Source organism: Monodelphis domestica, chromosome 4 (genome assembly GCF_027887165.1).
Source record: "Monodelphis domestica isolate mMonDom1 chromosome 4, mMonDom1.pri, whole genome shotgun sequence".
NCBI classification, from domain to species: domain Eukaryota; kingdom Metazoa; phylum Chordata; class Mammalia; order Didelphimorphia; family Didelphidae; genus Monodelphis; species Monodelphis domestica.
This window is the reverse complement of record NC_077230.1, coordinates 423,533,450-423,554,850: the sequence shown is the minus strand read 5'-3', so window position 1 is coordinate 423,554,850 and position 21,401 is coordinate 423,533,450. Positions and strand designations below refer to the sequence as shown.

Here is a 21,401-nt window from a genome sequence, read left to right as displayed (position 1 = left end):
ATATTTCCTTCCATTTGTGTATCTCTTATGTATGTGCCTACCCAATCTGGATAGTTGGGAAAACAAAGAGAGAATACAGTTTGTTAAGGATCCTGAAAATTTCTCAGAAAAAAAAGTATATTCTCTTTCTACCTTTTTTCCTTTGGCTGATCAGGCAGCAGGAAAAGATCAATTTGTATTAACAAAACTATCTCTTCTAGAAGTTCCTGAAGGTCCCTTTGACTGTCCAGATGCCATGTCTACACTAGACAAGAAGCACAGATTCTCTTACATGAAATTGCTTTAGATACCACTTTCAGGCAGACAGAGCAGGAGCCACCATGGGAAAAATTTAGACAAAAATTTCAAGGACTCCTACCTGTTGAATAGTGGTTGAATCATTACAGGATGATTCTGTTCCAACCCAAGTCCATTAGGGGAATCCCTGACAAAAGTTGCTTTCCTTCAATAAAGACATGAGAATATTCAGAACGTAAAGATAACTTTTTTTTGCACTTTATTCTGCCACCAATTTACAAGCAACTCGATTGCCTCTTTTTGCTATGTTACTACCTGATGGCTGGGTACAAATCACTCTCTCATTTCAATATTCACTCACATTGAGAAACAAAATTTAAGCTTTCATGGGTGACCTGTATTTTCCAGAGACAGTCATCTACTTAGAAGCTCTGTTTTTCATTTCAGTGGCTTTCCTCATTTATAAGAGTACTAAGATTTATAGGTAGTAAGAATTCTCCAATGGGAAAATAAGGACAGACTTCTGTAGGAATGTTTCACCACATTAATTACATTCACGAGATTTCTCCCCAGTGTGGAATCTCTGATGTGGAACAAGACTGGATCTGTATGTGAATGTCTTTCCAAACTGATTACATTCATAAGGTTCCCCTTCAGAGTGGATTTCCTGATATTGTGCAAGAGTGGAGCTTCATGGGAATGTCTTTCCATATTGATTACCTTCATTAAGGTTTCTCCCCAGAGTGGATTCTCTGATGTCTTACAAGACTGGATTTGTATGCAAATGTCTTTTTACACTGATTACATTCATAAAGTTTCTCCCCAGAGTGGATGCTCTGATGTTGAGCAAGATTGGAGCTTCCTGTGAATGTCTTTCCACATTGATTACATTCATAAGATTTCTCCCCAGTGTGGATTCTCTGATGTTTAGCAAGACTGGTACTACCCGTGAATGCCTTTCCACACTGATTACATTCATAAGGTTTCTCCCCAGTGTGGATTCTCTGATGTATAATAAAATTGAAGCTGTATCTGAATGCCTTTCCACATTGATTACATTTAAAAGGTTTTTCCTCTGTGTGAATTCTCTGATGTTTAGCAAGCCTGGAGCTATTTACATATGCCTTTCCACATTGATCACATTCATAAGATTTCTCCCCAGTGTGAATTCTCTGATGTTGTGCAACATAGGAGCTTCCTGTGAATTTCTTCCCACATTGATTACATTGATAAGGTTTTTCTCCAGTGTGGATTCTCTGATGTGTAATAAGACCATAGCTGTATGTGAATGCCTTTCCACATTGATTACAAACATAAGGTTTCTCCCCAGAGTGGATTTTCTGATGGTTAGCAAGATTGGACCTCTGTGTGAATGCCTTTCCACACTGATTACATATATAAGGTTTTTCCCCAGTGTGGATTCTCTGATGCTTAGCAAGACCAGAGCTCACTGTAAATGCCTTTCCACATTGATTACATTTATAAGGTCTCTCCCCAGTGTGGATTCTCTGATGTATAGTACGTTTGGAGCTGATTCTGAATGTCTTTCCACATTGATTACATTCATAAGGTCTCTCCCCAGTGTGGATTCTCTGATGTTTAGCAAGACTGGAACTATCTGTGAATGCCTTTCCACACTGATTACATTTATAAGGTTTCTCCCCAGTGTGGATTTTCTGATGTTTAGCAAGACTGGAGCTCTCTTTGAATGCCTTCCCACAATGATTACATTCATATGGTTTCTCCCCAGTGTGGATTCTCTGATGTATAATAAGATTGAAGCTGTATTTGAATGCTTTTCCACATTGATTACATTCATAAGATTTTTCTCCCGAGTGGGTTCTCTGATGTCTAGTAAGATTGGACCTCAGTGTGAATTCTTTTCTACCCTGATAAGTTTTCTCCTTACTGTGGATTCTCTGAAGATGAGAAAGATTGCCATTCTGCAGGAAAGACTTTTCATACTCATTATTTTTATAATGTTTTTCTCCCGTATGGTTCCTCGGTGTGGATGAATTCTCACTAAAAGTTTTACCACAGTCAGGATACTCATGTACTTTCTCTACAGTCTGAAGTCCTTCCACAGAAAGAGCTATCTTTGTAGAAGCCTTTTTCATTTCAGGTCTGTCCTCTCCTGAAAGAAATAAGTAGTAAAAAATACACTTTCATGGATACATATACATATTATATACATATATATATATATATATATATATATATATATATATATATATATATATACTAATGTTAAATTATTCTCTAATCTGAAATAAAAGAATGAGACAGACTTTAGACGCCACATTGTAAAAATGGAGATTTGAACCTAGGACTTCAATCCCCAGAAGTCCTTGCTCTAGTTCCTGAGATGCTTTGTAACCTCGCCTGAATTCTCACTTGGGCCGAGAACAAATTATTATTTAAAGAATCTCCACCTATGGCTGGGTTTCTTCCTACTTCTGCTTCCCAGCAGACGTGTCTCTCATGATGTAAGTGAAATTGAATGGGCCTCTTGGCCCAACTAGGCACGTGCTTTTTTCACTTGTATTTTCTTAAATTCTTAATCCTTAATAAACCTCATAAAATATAATACTCCTTCACAGAGAAACTAATTTTTACCTGCCACAGTTTGGCCTAAATTTTAATCTTAACAACATGAAAGGTTAATTAATTAATTAATTTTGGAAAACTCTTACCTTTCACCTTGTGGTAAGGGCTAGACAATAGGGGTCAAGTGACTTGACCAGGGTCACAGAGCTGGGAAGTGTCTGAGGCCAGAACTGAACCTAGAACCTCCCATTTCTAGGCATGGTTCTCAATTCACGGATAATTTAATCTCTGAAGAGCTTCACACACATTGTCTCTTCACAACAAACTTTTAATGTTGTCAGGGACAATATTCTCATTACATGAATCACCTAGGTCAGAATATTAGTCATTGTTGAGTGACTGACCCAATTTCTAGCAGCTCAGACAAGATCTCGAATCCTTTAAATGGCTTCCTACTAAACTAAGTAAAAATTCTCCACTTTCAATCTCTACAATTTCAAATCTTTCTTTGTAGATATTTTAATACTGGGTATACATATACTAAATATTCCCATTATCTCATGATCTACTTTATTTGTATGCATAATGTGATTTCCCTATTGACTGCTTTCAATCTTATTTTTTCTGTTATATTATCAGACATTACATAATTTATTCCAACACTATTTATCTGAGGCATAAGAGATTATGCTCTGGTCCATTCCTTTCATCCATCCTCCTTAACTTTAATGCCATCCCACTCTTGTTCATTTTCCATTTTCCTATTCCATGAAAGGTTTCTATATAGGATTTGCAAGGCCTCTGTCCCAACACACTGGGAGCTCCATGAAAGCAGGAGCTGTGCCTTGCATCTCTTTCTTTCTAAATAAGGCTCTGACTCATTTCTAATAGGGCTTTGTCATTTTAAAAGGCTTTTTCCTCATTCCTTGTCCTGAAAATCCTCTCATTCCCTTCCACTGAGCAATTTCAAATACTGGGATAACTAGGAGAACAGGAGTTCCATCATGCCCAGGAAACAAAAATAATTTTGGCCAAATCTGGTCAGTGAACTGTGACTGTGTCCTCTATTCTCCCTTTGAAATGAATGCAGGAAATCAAACTTAAGTAGACTGAATGTGATTTGCTCATCCAGAATGGTAAGGATATTCAAATACTCTGTGCAATCCCATGACATTCCTCACCATTATGAGGGGATCAAGTACGAAATGGAAAAGATATGGTCCATCTTCACTTTTGATATTCACCATCTGGAGTTGTCTAAGGGAAGGCTGAGTAATGAGCTTCAAAACTGAATTTAGTGATACAATGAAAATTCTCTTTGATCACGAAGAGACGCCAAAGACAAATCAGTTTATTGGTTACTGCCAGCTTAATCCAGAAACTGATTTTTCTCATCAGGAACCCAACATCCCAGAATTCTACTCATCACAAAAGTTCAAAGAAAGTACTTATCCTGGATAGCCTAACCCCCCTTTTTTTACTTTCAGGATCCCCTAGTCTCAAATTCCATAAGCAGTGACTTTTTTCAGAATCATCCATTGATTACTAAAAGGGAGCTGAAAGGCCATGGAATCCAACCCTTTCATTTTACAGAGCGGGGAAACAGGGCTTACTAGTTCAGTGACTCACCCGGAAAGCCACAGCTCAAAAATATCTGAAAGAGAATTCCAAGTCAGGTCTTTTTGCCCCCTAACTTAGCCCTTGCTTCAGTACAACACACAGATACTTCTTGTAATCACACCCCTTATCAACCTGCTTTCAGCTCACTCACCTGGGCCTTCTTCTGCCAGCATCCATGGTGCTTCTCCCTGCTCAAAAGAAGACATCCAATCTTCTCTGGGAACTGGAAGCCCTGAGCATGGGGAATCAGTCAGGGATGGGGATGGAGACAAAGTTGTCACCGAGTTCTCTTCAGAAAATGGGATGGAGATCCAGAATGCCTCTATTCCCAGAATCACTACTTTAGGGTCCATAAAAGCCCATGAGTGCACAGCATGCACACAACTAGAATTGCATGTGCCACGTTATCATGTAATGCAATGTCTTCTGGGAAACAGCCAATGCCTCTGGTCTCCTTTCATTCCCCACCCCCACACCCCCAATGCTGTCATGCTCCATTCTGGCAGAAAGTCTGAAATCCAAAACTGGGTAAAACAGATATTACACAAGCACCAAAGTGGACCAGTGAATAGGGATTAGGTGTGGAAACAGGTCATGGGTCAAAATCTGGCCACAGACACTTGGTCGCTCTTTGACAAGGGGCGAGTCACATAGCCCCCATCGCCTAGCCCTTATGGCATGTTATTGATTCTAATACAAAAGGTAAAGCTTCAAGGGGCCTAAAAGTGAATTATGGCAGGTCAGTCAGGAGTCTTAACAAGGACAGATAAATCAGCTTCTGAACTGTCCCCCTACCCTGCTCCACACTCTCTGAAACCTCCTTAAATCTTATGTTTTATTCATTCAGGCCTCTTTGGATGATTCTCTTAATGACAGCCCCAAAAAACCCTAGTTGGAAAATTCTCTTTATTGACCAATTTGTTATTCCTGACCAAGATAGAGGCATGCAAGCAGGGACTACAGGATAGTACCAAGGACAACCGAAACAGTTTCTGTGGTTTCCATTTATTGTGGAGGAGATCATGGAATCAGTTTGGAATCGGAAGATAGGATTTGGGGGCATTTCTTCAGAGAACCAAACTCCTATTGCACAATGCAAAGCCCTTATATAGGAAAAGCAGGCAGCAGTAGGATCATTGTCTCTTGGACCCAGGAGACCAGAGCTTTTCTCTGCCCAGTAACTGATGAATGCTCCAGGCCATGCTCCCTGGGGAATCAAAATATTCCTCTTGATTGCTGACTCATTTACCAAGAAAAGTGGTCCTTACCGACGGAGAGCAGGTTGTGGGCATTCTCCAGCATGACCTCCTTGTACAACAACTTCTGAGGATCATCTAAGAGGCTCCATTCCTCCCGGGTGAAGTCCACAGCCACATCCTTGAAGGTCACCAATTCCTAATATCATCCAAAGACATAGGACACAGGGCTGAAAGACACTTCAGAATGACACTGAGCAGCCCCCATCCACTTGTAGCAGGGAAATGAAGCAGAGAGAAGGGATTGGCCCAAAGGCAGCCCCCATCATGACTGTCAGAGTCAACACCAGAAACCACAGTCATTGAGAGTCCAATTGGATTCTGAGAAAAGGGTTTTCTGTCATCACTTGAACATGCAACTGTCCTATTTCCTAATGTCTATAAATTCAACTAAGAAAATTTCCTATCACTAATAAATGCTAACCTACAATTATGATGCAATCTACTTCTATACTTCAGTGGTTCTATATCTGTCTCTACTTCCCTAAGACTTGAATAAATTCCCTAAGCTGTCGCTAATGGTATTAATCAGGACATTAAGAAATTTTCCTAACATAGTTAGCATGTTAGTAAATTAGTATTTACATGTGTATATGGGTTGTGTCTATATTACAGATTTACTCATGTACATCATTCTACATTTCTGTGCAAACTCATGCAGATAAGAAATATCTTATTCAGTATGAATTTTCCACAGAAATTTTTATCATTGTGTCTCCTGTTTTGCAACTATGCATGTTGTATACTTACCCATTCCATGAGATACCTTCCTTTTCTATGTAGGATGTGCATAAATATATGTGATGCTAACATGTATGATGCATTCTTACATATCCTCATGATCAAAAGTTCCAAAATTCCAAAGTCCTTCCATGTCCTTTTATGTTGATTGTATAACTCTGTCTTCATCTCTAGTCCTTCATCTGGTCAGCATGCCAGTCTCCTGTATTCTATCACTTTTGAATGAAGACTTGTGTTCTTCCATTCCAGAACAAACTCAGGAACAAACACGAACATGCATGTGTTTAAGGTTTTACACGTGAGTGTCTGTAAGATTGAAATTTACATTTGCATGGAAGTAAGCTGAAATCTACATGAATGCTTGTCAGAATTCATTAGTAAATCTTCATGTGTGCAAGTAAGCATTACGTGTGTATATCTTCATACATGGGAGTAAGATTTGCATATGTACATCATCATACATGAAAGTAAGCTGTACATGTGTTCTTCATGAGTGGAAGTAAACCTTTGGATATGTACATCTTCATGGGTGGGTGTGAACATTGTGCATAAGGTAAGTTTGCTTATCTTTTTGATGTTTGGCTTTTCCACAAGGAGATTTATTGTATGGTTATTGTAATTATTTCTTGTAGATAGAATTTAGAGAATTATGTATTCATTTGAAATAACATTGTTTCTTTCTGTTCTGTTATTCTGGCTGGCAGAGACTTTGTATATAATATATAGAGAGGCTTTTATATGGCTGCTAAGCTCTCAAATGCATGTTTCTTTTTGTTGTGCTGGCTCTTCTTTCTGGAACCATACTATTTGCTTTAGGGGTGCTTTCCTGTTGTCACCTTAACATGTGCAATGCTCTCTTGTCTGTACTCTGTTGATAAGTACTCTCATGTGCTTTCCTTTGTTCTCATTAGGCTTTCATTCACAAGGATTGCTTTTGATTTCTTCATGTTGCAGTACATGACTGGGACTTTTTTTTTCCCTCTCAGATGTCATTTGTATGTATCTTCATTGATGACATGATCACATTGTTGTGTCTAGTGAGGTATCTGAAACTATGAAGTAACATCTTCATGGTATACCTTCTCTCTCTTCCTTCCCCTGGTAGAGACTGTTTTAGGATGAAGATTGAGAGATATCTGCTACAAGTTTAGGAGTGTTCTTGTTGTTGAATTACTTGTTCTTCTATTGCTGGAATAACGTTATGCTACCTAAGACTAGTCTTCATTCTCATAAGATTTTGTGTAGTATGTTACCCTATGGAACTCCAACTAATCTAGGTTTCACTCTTACAGCATGAATGGTACTTGTCATGTTTTTGAAGTTAGAGAATAGAAGTGAAATTGTGTATCTCTCCTCCTCTAGTTCTCAATATGTTCCTTGATATCCACCTTCCCATTCAAAAGCTGTATCTGTACAAGCCATGTAATTCAACTTTTCCATAAAGTGTGAACCTTAAAAATTCCCAGACCCTACTTCATAAGATTGGATTAAGACCATTCACCATTTGGGCAGTGAACTCTACTTAGATCAAAAATGTGAAGACCTCTACTCCACCTTACTTAAGCCTGCTTTAGGGGAGAAAACTCCTTGCTGAACCATGAAAAGTACTTAAACCCATACTTAAGCCATGCCTGTTTTTAGAACTAATACAAAGGGGTGCTAAGTACCTATAAAGGTCAAGCAACTTGTGAATTTACAAGGAACAAAGAGCTGAGAAACTTACTCAGAGCTTTCCTGGTGTGAATTACTCAAAAGTTCACAACTTCTTAGGTGTGAACTAAGAATGGTCTGTCCTTTGAAAAATGTCTACTGTGATTGGTAGATGTAAGAATTTAGGGGAGGTAACAAAGGGTAAAATGCCCTTTAAAAGGAGATGAAAAGCTCTCTCTGGAAAACAGTCAGCTGGGAAAGGCTGCCTGGAAGGGTCTCTCTTGAGACTCTCTCGGGGACATTCAAATTCAGGATTGAGCTGGTGAAGTCAGCTGAGATGGAGCTGGCCTGGTGTCACTAGAATCCTTACTTGGACAGATCATGTAGGGAGCAGTTAAGGACTGACTGATGCTTTCTCTTAGGGCTTAGGCCTGAGTTGGCCAGGACTGGCCAGGGCCGGCTTATCCCTTTCTCATTATTCCCTCTTTTTCACTCTTTCTTTAATTCCTCATTGTATTTTTAATTAAAATCTCTATAAAACCCAGTTGACTTGGGTGTAATAATAATTGGGAATGTGTTCCCTGGCGACCACCTTATATTTGATTTAAAAACAAAACACTGTAGTGAAAACATATTTCCTGCGGTCACAACTTACTCATCCACTCTTATATCTACTACAATTTATATCATCTACTATTTTAATCACTACAGTTTATAACCTCAACCATTTTAACTCTTACAAAAGTCATCTTCATTATCAACCCCTAATCTTGCATAAAGTTCTTCCAATGGTATGCAACTTGTTCTGTGCCCAAAGAATATATCATCATCATAATCCTGGAGAGATTTTGATTGCACTGGTTTCAGGTATTCAATTTTCTCACTTGTGTTCCACACTTCCCCTTCTTCATCTACCTCTTCATGAAGCTTATAAAATTGATAAGGCATTTGTTTTACATCATCTTGATCAATTATTATCATACCTTCTGGTATTCCTTCTGATTCAGTATCTGAATCTGAGTCACTGAATCCAATCATTATGTTCTTTGGATTTTTCTCAATGCCATGTAAACTTTTGTCAGATGTTGGTAACTCCAGCTTTGCATTTTGATCTAAGCCTATGTAACCAGCTTCTGTGTTACTCAAATCAATTTCTGTTTGTTTCTCACTACTAAGCTTTAGATTATCATTTTGAATTGGTAAACTTGATGGTATGGGGTTAGCTTCTTCTTGCAGGTTTTCTATACTGTTAGTAATATTCATAGAAATTATGCTATCACCAGTCTGAGGTTTATGTTCATCTTCACTCTGTATTGACTGTGTAGAGATATGAATCTTTCCCCCTATGTTATTATTTTGTTCTGGGAATAAGTTTAGTACATCTGCATTTCCCCCTGCATCATCAGTAGGATGTATGCCTTCATTCTGTCCCCAATAGTAGCTAAGGGGTTTATAATAGCCACTGAGTCATTGTTCATTCCTTTGCTACCCACTACCAGTTGTATTTTTTGATCAGTTAATTCTTTTAGATTTAATTCATTTCTTATGAAATCTACATTTGAGGTTGTATTCTCTACTACATTGGAACATGAATCTAAATCATAGCTGTTGCTTAGGCCAGATTCCCCTCTGCCACTTAGAATGTCGGCTTCAAGAATGCCTTTTGAATCCCTGGCAGTTACTAAGACTACCATTCCATCCCCCTTTCAAATTTAAAGATTATGTCACCTCCATTACTTTGAATAGGGTTTTTGTTTTCAAAAGTAATTTCAGCTCCATTTTCACTTAATTGTCTTATCTAAATCACTCACTGCAGGATGGAAGGTGTCAGCTTCTGGATTCACATTAGATATCTTTTCTAAGGGTACATGTGCCATAAATCTATTGTACGAATCAATCAAATTTGGTGGGATTTCCTGCAATTTTGTGAATGATTTGAAAGTATTTTATTCTTTAGCAACAATAGCCTTTACGAAACTGAAATCATATGTCTCTGTAGCTGTCACAAACTTCTGCTTGAGTTCTTGTGGCTTTTTCTTTCTTTCTCTTTTGCACAATTCAATCCCATTGTGCACTCTACACAGGAAAAAGTTTTCTAATAAAGATTTTATTTCATTTAAACTTTTTTCCTGTGTGGTTACTGTGCAGCTCTTTGCAAAGTCTCTTATCTCAGTTACTATTTGAGATGTTATTTCCTTTATTTCAACATCAATTTCTTTAATCTCTCTCTGCCTTTTTCTTGATTTACTGCAATGGCTATCACTCACAAAAGCACTTTCTTACACTGAATTTTCATTTTTTCTCTTCTTTTGTCTACTATTTCTAGCAGCCTCTTTCCCCCCATCTCTTCTATCTCCATTTGTCACACTACATATCTTACAGGCCTGGCTTCATAATTCTTTCCCAACCATATCTGAGTACTTAGCTTTGGCTACAGAGTTTATGGCTTTTTGCATCTCATGCAAATCATTTGCTTGCTTTGAGGATTTTAACATGAAATGAGAACAACAAGTGGACTTTTTGTACTTAGTTTGTGAATTTTGTGTGTTCTTGCTGTTATTGACTTCATATTTCTTCTTTCAAAAACAATTTTTAATCAAGTGGCCTTTCTTGTGGCAAAAGAAACATTCCCTAGTCTCATTCTGCACTGGCTTTGCTTTGTAACTAGGTCTTGTGTAACTAGATTTTGTGAAAGTCTTAATCGTGTTGAGTCCCTTGATCTCTTCCATCTCCTTTTCTTTCAGATTTTTCTCTGTCATTTCTAATTTGTCTTTTAGATCTTGGACTTGTTTGTTTTGTTCTGACTGATTATCAAACACGTAACTTGGTGTGTCATGCAATTCTATCAGGCTAACCGAGTCATACTTAGGGAAATAGTGCTTGAAGAAATGTTTTAAATTAGGTGTGCAACCCCTCAAAAATTGCCTACAGACATGGCTTGAAGATTCTTCACTATTTGTTTCTAGACCTAAGATTGATTCTGCCATCTCTGTTAAACAGTCAATATATGTGGCAGGATGTTCCCCTTTGTTCTATACAATTTTATCAAGCCTAGCCCAAGCAACTGGTTTTGAGCAGCATTGTTTTATCACCTGTAGTAAATCTTCCCTGCATTTCCTCAGGTAGGATATGCTGGTAGGCTTTGCAAAGTCCAGATCTTCCCTTTGCTCCACAGTGGGCCAACTAGCAAGGCTACTATCAGATTATCAGATGTTGTCTTTTCTAGGAATTGTCTTTGTTCATGGGGGCTGGACAGTTCGGATAGCAGGAACTCTACATCCTTAAAATCAGGATCAAAAATCCTAAAATCACGTTTCAGTTCCTTTTGAGATCTGAATAATTGTTCTATGTATTTGGGGAAATGTCTTTTTAGAGATTCAAGTTCCTATGAGGTGAATTGTCTATGGACTTTGGACTGTAGCACAACAACAGTAGTGGATAGCTGGGTGACCTCTTTTAATGGACAGATTTTTTCTAGTTCACTAGCAGACACAGTGTTCTTGTCACCTTCATTTCCCTTATCATTGACTTTAGCTGTCTTTTCTTCAGATGCACTGTCTGCCTATCCATTGTCCTTGCTCATAACCTGATCTAGCCCTTTTTCCTTAATCAATTCCTCAAACAAGGTCTTAATCATGCTTTCCAGGTTGTTATCAATAGCCAGTGTCTTTTCTGTCTTTAGGGGAATCACAAATCTAAATATCTTCTTTACTTGGGTCAGAGTCTGAAGGGCTGCCATTAAGAACACATACACTTGGGCCAGGACCTGCCAGAGTATTGGGTCTGTTTGAAAAGGCAACTGTAATATAAACATGGTCGCATTGCCTATGTAGTCAATAGAGTCAACAACCATGTGGGTCTTTCTGCTGTACAGTATGTTGTAGACCCAGAAACAAGCAATGACAGTCATCACTACAACTCCACAAATAACTTGTTTAAATATCTTTACTCTTTTCTACTCTGCCTTTCTAAGGATTGTGGGGATCAGTCAGTCCTAGAAGTGCCAGTTCTTTCTTTTACACTTCCTGAGTTCCCTCACACACTGACTTATTTAGCTGAATGACCCTAGGAAAGTCACTTAATCTTTCTGGCCTAAGTTCTTCTTCTGTAAAATCAACCAGAGAAAGAAAGAAAGGGCCATCCATTCTGACATCCTTGCAAATAAAAACCTCACATGGAGTCACAAAGAGAACACTATTTTGGGGAGTCTGTTACAAATGGAAATGAGCTTTGAAACATGAAGGTCCTAATTTTCAGAGAAAAAGGGCAGGGGGAGATTTTGTACCTCTTGTAGCTTAAGGCCCTATTTAGTCATAACCAAAATTGCTTTGACTGTCCCTGGTTGAGGTACTTGAGGAGGAGAGAAAAACCCACGGTGATGTGCACACAGTGCGATTACAGAAACGAAGTGGCTGCTGCACATCCTGTGAAGGGAATTTACCCCCTCTCCTAGAGCCAAGCTCACAGGATGTTGTCCTGCTGACCTGGACAGGACTGAATTTGAAAGGGGATGTAAAAAGAGAGGACAAGAGGGGTGAAGAAGGACGTGTTTGCCCTCGGCCTCTGGTGTCTGGCCAAGGAAGCTGCTGCTGGAGATCACCCTCAAAGCACTGTGAATTTTAAAACTATTCCACCCTAATCAGACTGTACTTTACAAGATCTGATTTAGCTATTTCCTGATCAGTAATAATGGAGATACTTGGAATAACAGAATCAGGTCTTGGAAACTCTACATTTCTCACCCTCCTTAGTTTAACAAGATTAAAAAGGTCTGTACCAAACTCAAAGATTTAATTATCTGAGGACATGGTCTTCAACAGACATGTGCAGAAAAAGCAGACAGACCCCTGGGCTGTCCTAAGTCAAGCTAAGCCATCATTGGTACAAATAAGACGCAGGAAAGTAATGAAAAACTGTCTATCTAAGGCATGTCACTTCCTCTATCTTCCTCTTTCCGTGGAGAGGCAACTCTGGCTGAGAGTGTGCTAGGCATTTCGACATCTTGGAGTGTTGATAGTGAGTTTTGCCCTTGAGTTGATTCAGGTTCAGGCATCTTAGCTGAGCCCCTTTGGAGGTCAGGCTGATTCTTTCCTCCTTCCCACTCAAACCCTTACTTTCTAGATCTTCTAATCTCCCTGCCCAATACTAGCTCCTTCCTTTTTCCTTCTTCTTAATCTCCTCCACTATATCAATTAAATCACCATAAAAATTTGAGTTTGGTTGTTTCATTAGGATTTTATAAATGAAATCCTTAGCGACCAAATATAATTATTACATTCAGTCTCAACAACAATTTTAACCTTTACAGCACCCACATGGGAGCCGGATCGGGCTATTTTACTCTTTATAACTATTTCTTGTTTGTTACCTAGCCAAGTAATTCTAATAAACTTTATTAAATGATAAGGACCAGAGTCCTAATTTTACTATATGTGAGAAATTTTAAGGTTTACATATAACAATCCCCTACTCTTAGTCTATGGTGCCCTTGGAGTGGATACAAAAATGGCAGCCCGCCTGCCTGGCTAACACCCATGCTGCCTTCTTGGGGCCATGACAATTCTTAGGACTGGATCAAATGAGAGAAAATGCACAGGTGCCTGGCACATAGTAGGTACACCTACACCCTCTCCAGTCTTACACCTTCCTCCTATCCTCTCCCTCTTACCCAGGCACACTGGCCCCTGGCTGGTATTGACCAAATCTCTCCATCTAAAATTCTCTTCTCTCACCTTGGTCTCTGGCATTCCAGGCTCAGAAAAAATCTCACCTGCTCAACAAAATGATTTTCCTGTTCTCTAAGAGTTTCAGCCTTCCCACTCAGAGTACCTACATTGCATACCCTTTCCTCTTTATCCTCCAATGTACTGAACAGAGCCTAGCACAGAGGAGACCCTGACTAAATGCTCACTGAAATGTCCTTAGATATGGTAAAGAGGAGAGATCCAGAGGGATGAGGGAAGACTTGGCTGACTGGAGGAAAAAGGAAAAGGGCAGCACCAGGGGGACAATTTCTGCTCTGATGACAGCACAGTCAAGGACAAGAGCTGAGGAAGCTGCCAGAGTTCTGATTCAGGCCTATCCTCACCAGACTCCAGTGGGAAGGGGTCTTCCTGAACCTTCAGGCACCACAGGGAGAACTTGATCCAAAGAAACAAAGGGGAGGGAGGGAGAGAAATTGGGCATAGTGGGGAGAGGGGGATACTAGGCAAGCAAAAAAAGAACAAAGAAATGATCCCTCCATCCACTCCAATGAGTGAAGTGTCTGTCCTTGTCAGTCAGGTGTAATGACACGAAATTATGGTGGGTTGGGATGTGGCAATTTGGGGGAGGGGGAAGGAATGTTTATCAGTTTCAAAGAAAAGTGAGCAGGGCAGTGTTGTTACTTGTCTACTCAACTTTATGCCTATTTTTGTAAAGAAACGATCCACCCCTAAGGTACTGCTGACTCCTGGACAACCTTCTGAGTTTACAGAAATGGCCTGATGGGTTGATGTTGGTCAAGTGTGTGGACAGACTGCACTTACCAAGGAGGAGGTTTTGGGCTTCCCAGGGGCCATTCTCTCTGCCTCTTCTTGGGCCAGACCTTGGTCCTCAGCAGACTGAGCTAGGAAGGAGCAGGATCCCAGAAGGGGCGAAGATGCCTTTCCTTCCTCTTCCAGGACAGGAGCTGAGCCTGCAGGGATTTACAGAGGGTGAAGCCCCACAGGAGTTACCCAGGACCCTGTCCTGCTCTCAGGGGAGTGGGAGAACGAATTTGATCCCTACCCCATGAGAACAGAGCCCTGGCCATCCTCAATCACTGATTTTATCCCACCAATTTATAAATCATGGCATTCAATTTCATGTCATTTCCTCCTGGATGAAGAGCCTTTTTCACTTAGTGAATTAAGAACAATCAGCTGACTCTGATAACACAAGACAATGAGGAGTAACTAGACTAGGCTAGAAGTCTCGTCTGTCCCTACCTGTCAGGCTCTGGAGCTTCTGAGGATATGGCCCTGCTTCTGACCATCCATTCCTCATGGCACAGTATCTCACAAGGTGAGGTACAATGCTCATTGCCATTTTAGGAGCCCCTGTCACAAGATCCTTCACTGGCTGCTCACCCTTAGAAAAGTAGGAAGACTGGGAACCGAGGTCGAACTAGTAGTGCAGAGCACTCTGGGGAGCCTCTGGAAGAGTTTAGGCTTCCAGTCTCTAAAGGGAAACTGGAGACAGGGAGCTAAATGTCAGGGACACAAGCCCAGGAAAGAGTTTGGGTTCCTTCCCCCAAGGTGGGGTTGTGGGTAAGAAGATGGAACTGACAGGGTGGAGGCAGATCTGGAGGCTGGAAAATGGAATCTGAGAGCAGGAACCCTGGAAGAAACAGGACTCCTGGATCCCTCTGGACAGTCTGTGTGACCAGGGTAATTGTGGAGATGGGGACAACTCTGGGAAGTAATTAGAAAGCAGATACCTGGGGGTGAGAAGCTTGTCTGGGAGGGAGCCATCCTCCTGGAACACCCAGCATGAGGCCAGAGCAGGAGGATGAGACCTTCAAGACCTCCAAAGTGATCCCTAACTAATGGCTGGGTATTTCCACTCAGCCCACTTGCTTCAGTCAGGATCAGAGGGCCTCCCCTCCCCACCCCCACAGGTGCCCTGAGGCAGACACACACTTGCCCTTTGCTCCTGTTCTCCAAGTAGACTCTGAGCAGCAAATCTCTGCTTGTCTCTTTCTCCTTTCCCCAAGGGCTTAGAAAGATCTGCTGGCAGCAAATAGCTCTGGGGAAAATGGGGGTTCTGCCTCCCTTTGTGACTGGAAATCAACAGCTTTTTGGCCTGTTTCTCCTGATCTCCAGGACACTGTGGGTTCCTTTCCAGTCAGATGAGTTCTCCCCAGGGAATTCCTGGGAGCTTTAGGGGTCAGAGAGGTTCCTCCCAGTGGTGAGCCCCAGACAGCCTGCAGGGACAGAGCATCCAGTAAGTGTTAGCACAAGAGAAAGACCACTGCACCCAGGAAGCCAGTAGCAGGGTGGAAGCACCTTCAGTAGGCCCAGCTGGGCTCAGGATTCCAGGACAAAAAAGACCCTAAGGAGGAGACAACAGGTCAGGGAGGAACTTCCTGGAACAAGAGCTGACATTTATAGATCACTTTCAGCTTTGCAAATCTGTTTTGTTTTTAAAATAACCCTGATCTTCAGTCTTAGAATCTCTGCATCCCTGTGGGGATTGGGGATGGGGGTGGGAGGGGAACGCTAGGAAACTGGGGAAGAGTGACACATCTGATGAGATCCAAGGTTCCAAGGGTAGGGAATGTCCAGAGAGGTCACAAGAGCAGTTCCAACATGGGGGAGCTCTGGGATGGGGCTGCCAGGTGTCAACATGGAATCTAGAAACCCCAAACTTGTAGCCTAGTAAAATCTGATGAGCCCCAAGTTTAATGGACCCTAAGGTAAAAGACAATCCCTGTCAGGTGGAACCAAGTGACTCTTCTTGTCTCCAGAAGCCTCTCCCACTGTATCACAAAGGGGTCCATTATTTGGTCTGAAACTGCTAGCCAGAGATTCCCCTCAGGGTGGATTCTCATGGGAACAGGGAACAAGGACAAGTTTTGGGGTGTCCAACTTACAAGCTGGTCCTAAAACTTGGGATTCATCAGGTCTTACTAGGCTACAAGTTTGGGGTTTCTAGATTCCATGTTGACACAGGGAAAACCAGAAGTCTGAGGCTCAGAGACATGATGCTGACTGGGACTGTGCTGCTTGACAGGAGGTCTGAGGGCTGGGAAAGAAGTGGAGCAGAGGCGGGGGGGGGGGGGGGGGGGGGGGGGGGGGGGAGCTAGGGTGCCTGGGTCCAACAGGTCTGGGAAAATGGCACCTTGTAGTCAGGACGTTTCACAGGAAATAACTCAGGAGTCCCAGGGAAACTTTCCCCACGAGTAAAGGAGCCTGATGGGTTCATAGCAACTAAAATTCACACGGTTGCCATGGAGGCACGGCTTGGTTGTTGGGTTCTCCTCCTGTGGTAAATCCTTTCCAGCCCCCATCTGGCATGCTGTCTGGCTTCATAACTTTGGGGTGAGCCCCAAGATAGCACAGACAGGAAGGAGTTGGTCCCGGCCCAAAAGCCCTACAAAAAGGAGACCCGAAGCTCTCCGCAGTCCAGGGGGTCCACTTTGCCTGGGGCTCGGAGCGATAACCCAGAGACAGGGAAAATGCACCCTGCCCTCCCCCTCTCCTACCTACCTGCTCCCCATCCCATCCCACCCTCCCCCACAAGCCATGCCCTCAGCCTCTAGACCCCGTTCACCTTTTCCCTCTAGCCTCCTCATGAATGCCGGCCCTTCCCAGCCCCCCTCATTCCACCACTTCATAAAGCAATTCATTACCCGTTCACTTAGACCGTGAGCAAGTTCCTCTCTGGCCGGCTAATGCGCGAAGCTGCTCAAATCTTTGGAAGTGTTGCCGGAGCAGGGGACAGAAGTTGCTCTCGACTTCCCGTTTCCCAGAAGCCCCTGCTCTGTTCCACCCCAGGAGGTTGACCCTATTCCCTCTCCCTTCCCGGCCTGCCTGGCTGATTGGCAACTGGCTCCGCCCCTTCCCGGCCTGCCTGGCTGATTGGCAACTGGCTCCGCCCCCTCCTCCCGGCTCTCTCTTCAGCACCCCTCCCCTTCCCATCCTGCTTGGGAGTCTCTCTTAGGAAATGGAGTTCCCACCCGGGACTTCTAGTTATTGCACTTTCCCCTAATATCTTTATAATCCAACCCTGACCACACGACCTGTTTGGGATTTCAGCAGCACTGCACGTGGCCTTCCCCTCCTCAGCTCACTCTTCTCATAGAGAATGGGGAGCAGGGAAGGCTATTATCAACATCCTGTCAGGTGGGACAGGAATACCACAACAGGGCTACAGAGTCCCTACAGAGTGCTGAGCTTGGCCCCACGTCCGCCCGAACAAGGCTGGTCCAGGGACGTTTTTTCCTCCAGTTACTAACCGTCTGCCACAGCTCCTAGACAAGGACCATGGCAAACGCCATCCTTTGTAGGGCCATTCCCATCTTTCCCACTGCCAGCTGCAAAGTTAAAGGTAACAGACCTGTTCAGTTTTAATCCTTTAGTTAATCACTTTTAATCCTCTTAAATATCTCCACACCAGGGGAAATTACACACATGCTCAGGCCATCAAAACTGGCCTGAAGAAATCATAGAAATAATCACCGATTTCTTTGAAGAGAATGACAATGAGGAGTCAGCAAATCAAAATCCCATATCAACAAAATAGAAGAAAAGGAGATCCAGGAATTGGGAATGCAACTAAAATACAAAACAAAACAAAACTAGAAAAGGAACAACTTAAAAATCCATAGATAAAGATGAAATTGGAAGTCATAAAAATTAAAGAAGAAATTTTTTAAAATTGACAGTGATAGAACTATTGAACTAATGAATTAGACTAGGAGCTGGTTCTGTGGGGTGCGAGTGGGGGTAAATGGAATAGATAAAGTATTGGTTAATTTTAACAAAAAAAAAAAAGAAGAGAATCAAATTACCAGTATCTAATGAAAAGGGTGATCTCACCTCTAATGAAGAAGAAATTAAGGTAATTATTTGGAGCTATTTTGCCCAATTATATGGCAATAAATATGACAATCTAGGTGAAATGGATGAATACTTGCAAAAACATAAATTGCCTAGATTAACAAAACAGGCAATAAAATAATTAAATAATTCTATATCAGAAAAAGAAATTGAACAAGCCATCAATGAAAAAATTCCAAGGGACAGATGGATTTAGAAAAGAATTCTATCAAACATCAAAATAGACAACTAATCCTAGTACCACACAAACTATTTGACAAAATAAGCCAAGAAAGTACTCTTACCAAATTCTTTTCATGAAACAAATATGGCACTGATACCTAAGCCAGGTAGACTAAAAGCATAGAAACTTAGAGACCAAGCTCCTTAATGAACATAGATAGAAAAATCTTAAATAACATACTAGCAAAGAGACTATAGCAACTTATCTCAAGGATTATTCACTATGACCAGGTGGGATTTATTATTTTTTATTTTTATTTTATTTTTTAATTTTTTGACTTTTTAAACATTATTTTATTTGGTTATTTACAAACATTATTCATTGAGGACACAATGATCATTATCTTTTCCTCCCCCCACCCCTCTCCCACCACTTCTCCCATTCCCGGTGCACAATTCCACTGGGTTTCACATGTGTTCTTGGTTCAAACCCATTTCCATGTTGTTCATATTTGCATTAGTGTTCATTTAGAGTCTCTCCTCAGTCATTTCCTCTCAGCCCCTGTAGTCAAGCAGTTGCTTATCTCATCGGTGTTTTTACTCCCACAGTTTATCCTCTGCTTGTGGATAGTGTTTTTTAGATCCCTGCAGATTGTTCAGAGACATTACATTTTCCCTAGTGGAGGAGTCCATTACCTTCCATTGTACCACAGTGTATTAGTCTCTGTGTACAATGTTCTCCTGGTTCTGCTCCTCTCGCTCTGCATCACTTCCTGGAGGTTGTTCCAGTCTCCATGGAACTCCTCCACTTTATTATTCCTTTTAGCACAATAGTATTCCATCACCAACAGATACCACAATTTCTTCAGCCATTCCCCAATTGATGGACATCCCTTCATTTTCCAATTTTTGGCCACCACAAAGAGTGCAGCTATGAATATTCTTGTACAAGTCTTTTTCCTTATTATCTCTTTGGGGTACAAACCCAGGAGTGCTATGGCTGGATCAAAGAGCAGACAATCGCCCTTTGGGCATAGTTCCAAATTACCCTCCAGAATGGTTGGATCAGTTCACAACTCCACCAGCAATGATTTAATGTCCCTACTTTGCTGCATCCCCTCCAGCATTCATTACTTTCCATAGCTGTCATGTTAGCCAATCTGCTAGGTGTGAGGTGATACCTCAGAGTTCTTTTGATTTGCATCTCTCTGATTATGAGAGATGTAGAGCACTTTTTCATGTGGCTATTAATAGTTTTGATTTCCTTGGCTGAGAACTGCCTGTTCATGTCCCTTTCCCATTAATCAATTGGAGAATGCCTTGATTTTTTGTACAATTGATTTAGCTCTTTGTAAATTTGAGTAATTAAACCTCTGTCAGAGGTTTTTATGAAGATTGCTTCCCAATTTGTTGCTTTCCTTCTGATTTTAGTTATATTGGTTTTGTTTGTACAAAAGCTTTTTAATTTGATGTAGTCAAAATTATTTATTTTACATTTTGTGACTCTTCCTATATCTTCCTTGGTTTTAAAGTCTTTCCCTTCCCAAAGGTCTGACATGGATACTGTTCTGTGTTTACCTAATTTACTTATAGTTTCCTTCTTTATGTTCATGTCAGTCACCCATTTTGAATTTATCTTGGTGTAGGGTGTGAGGTGTTGATCTAATCCTAATCTCTCCCACACTGTCTTCCAGTTTTCCCAGCAGTTTTTATCGAATAGTGGATTTTTGACCCAAAAGCTGGGATCTTTGGGTTTATCATATTGTCTTGCTGAGGTCACTTGCCCCAAGTCTATTCCACTGATCCTCCTTTCTGTCTCTTAGCCAGTACCAAATTGTTTTGATGACTGCTGCTTTGTAATATAGTTTGAGATCTGGGACTGTAAGGCCCTCTTCCTTTCTATTTTTTTTTTCATTATTTTCCTGGATATCCTTGATCCTTTGTTCTTCCAAATGAACTTTGTTATGGTTTTTTCTAAATCAGTAAAGAAAATTTTTGGAAGTTCTATGGGTATGGCACTAAATAGATAGATAAGTTTGAGTAGCATGGTCATTTTTACTATCTTGGCTTGTTTTACCCATGAGCAGTTAATGTTTTTCCAATTGCTGAAGTCTAGTTTTAGTTGTGTGGAGAGTGTTTTGTAGTTCTGTTCATATAGTTCCTGTGTTTGTCTCAGGAGATAGATTCCTAGGTATTTTATTTTATCTAAGGTGATTTTTAATGGGATTTCTCTTTCTAGTTTTTGCTGCTGAACTATGTTGGAGATGTATAGAAATGCTGATGACTTATGAGGGTTTATTTTGTATCCTGCAACTTTGCTAAAGTTGTTGATTATTTCAATTAGCTTTTTGGTTGAATCTCTAGGATTCTTTTAGTAGACCATCATGTCATCTGCAAAGAGCGATAGCTTAGTCTCCTCCGTGCCTATTTTGATGCCTTCAATTTCTTTTTCTTCTCTAATTGTTACTGCTAGTGTTCCTAGTAAAATGTCAAATAGGACCAGCTGCTAGTCTTATTTATTAAATCAATAGTTCTATCACTTTCTATTTTATTAATTTCTCCCTTAATTTTTAGGATTTCAAGTTTGGTTTTCTGCTGGGGGGTT

The 21,401-nt window shown here is 41.0% G+C and overlaps 1 protein-coding gene across 9 annotated transcripts; it reads right to left on the bottom strand.

Moving 5' to 3' along the window:
- Window positions 1-473: 473 nt before the first annotated feature.
- On the bottom strand, window positions 474-17,615 carry LOC100022415 (zinc finger protein 665-like). Of its 9 annotated transcripts, none has more exons than XM_007491518.2 (6): window positions 17,425-17,615; window positions 15,511-15,996; window positions 14,579-14,727; window positions 5,673-5,799; window positions 4,556-4,636; window positions 474-2,371 (listed from the first exon to the last, which is right to left on the bottom strand). In XM_007491518.2, exons 2-6 carry the CDS (start codon window positions 15,542-15,544, stop codon window positions 963-965), a joined length of 1,800 nt encoding a protein of 599 aa, XP_007491580.2. In that variant the 5' UTR covers window positions 15,545-15,996; window positions 17,425-17,615; the 3' UTR covers window positions 474-962. The 9 variants fall into 9 exon arrangements, with proteins under 9 accessions (XP_007491580.2, XP_056652381.1, XP_056652382.1 ...); XM_056796403.1 differs by having other exon boundaries at window positions 15,713-15,996; window positions 17,425-17,614; XM_056796404.1 differs by having other exon boundaries at window positions 15,717-15,996; window positions 17,425-17,614.
- Between the last annotated feature and the right edge of the window lie 3,786 nt (window positions 17,616-21,401).

Excerpts from the sequence above, each read along its gene's own strand:
- LOC100022415 (XM_007491518.2), bottom strand. The coding sequence starts at position 15,544 with ATGGCTCCCTCCCAGACAAGCTTCTCACCCCCAG. Across the intron at positions 5,800-14,578 it reads AGCCCAAAACCTCCTCCTTG|GAATTGGTGACCTTCAAGGA; the intron begins GTAAGTGCAGTC and ends GGATGATATTAG. Across the intron at positions 4,637-5,672 it reads CCACAACCTGCTCTCCGTCG|GGCTTCCAGTTCCCAGAGAA; the intron begins GTAAGGACCACT and ends CCCCATGCTCAG.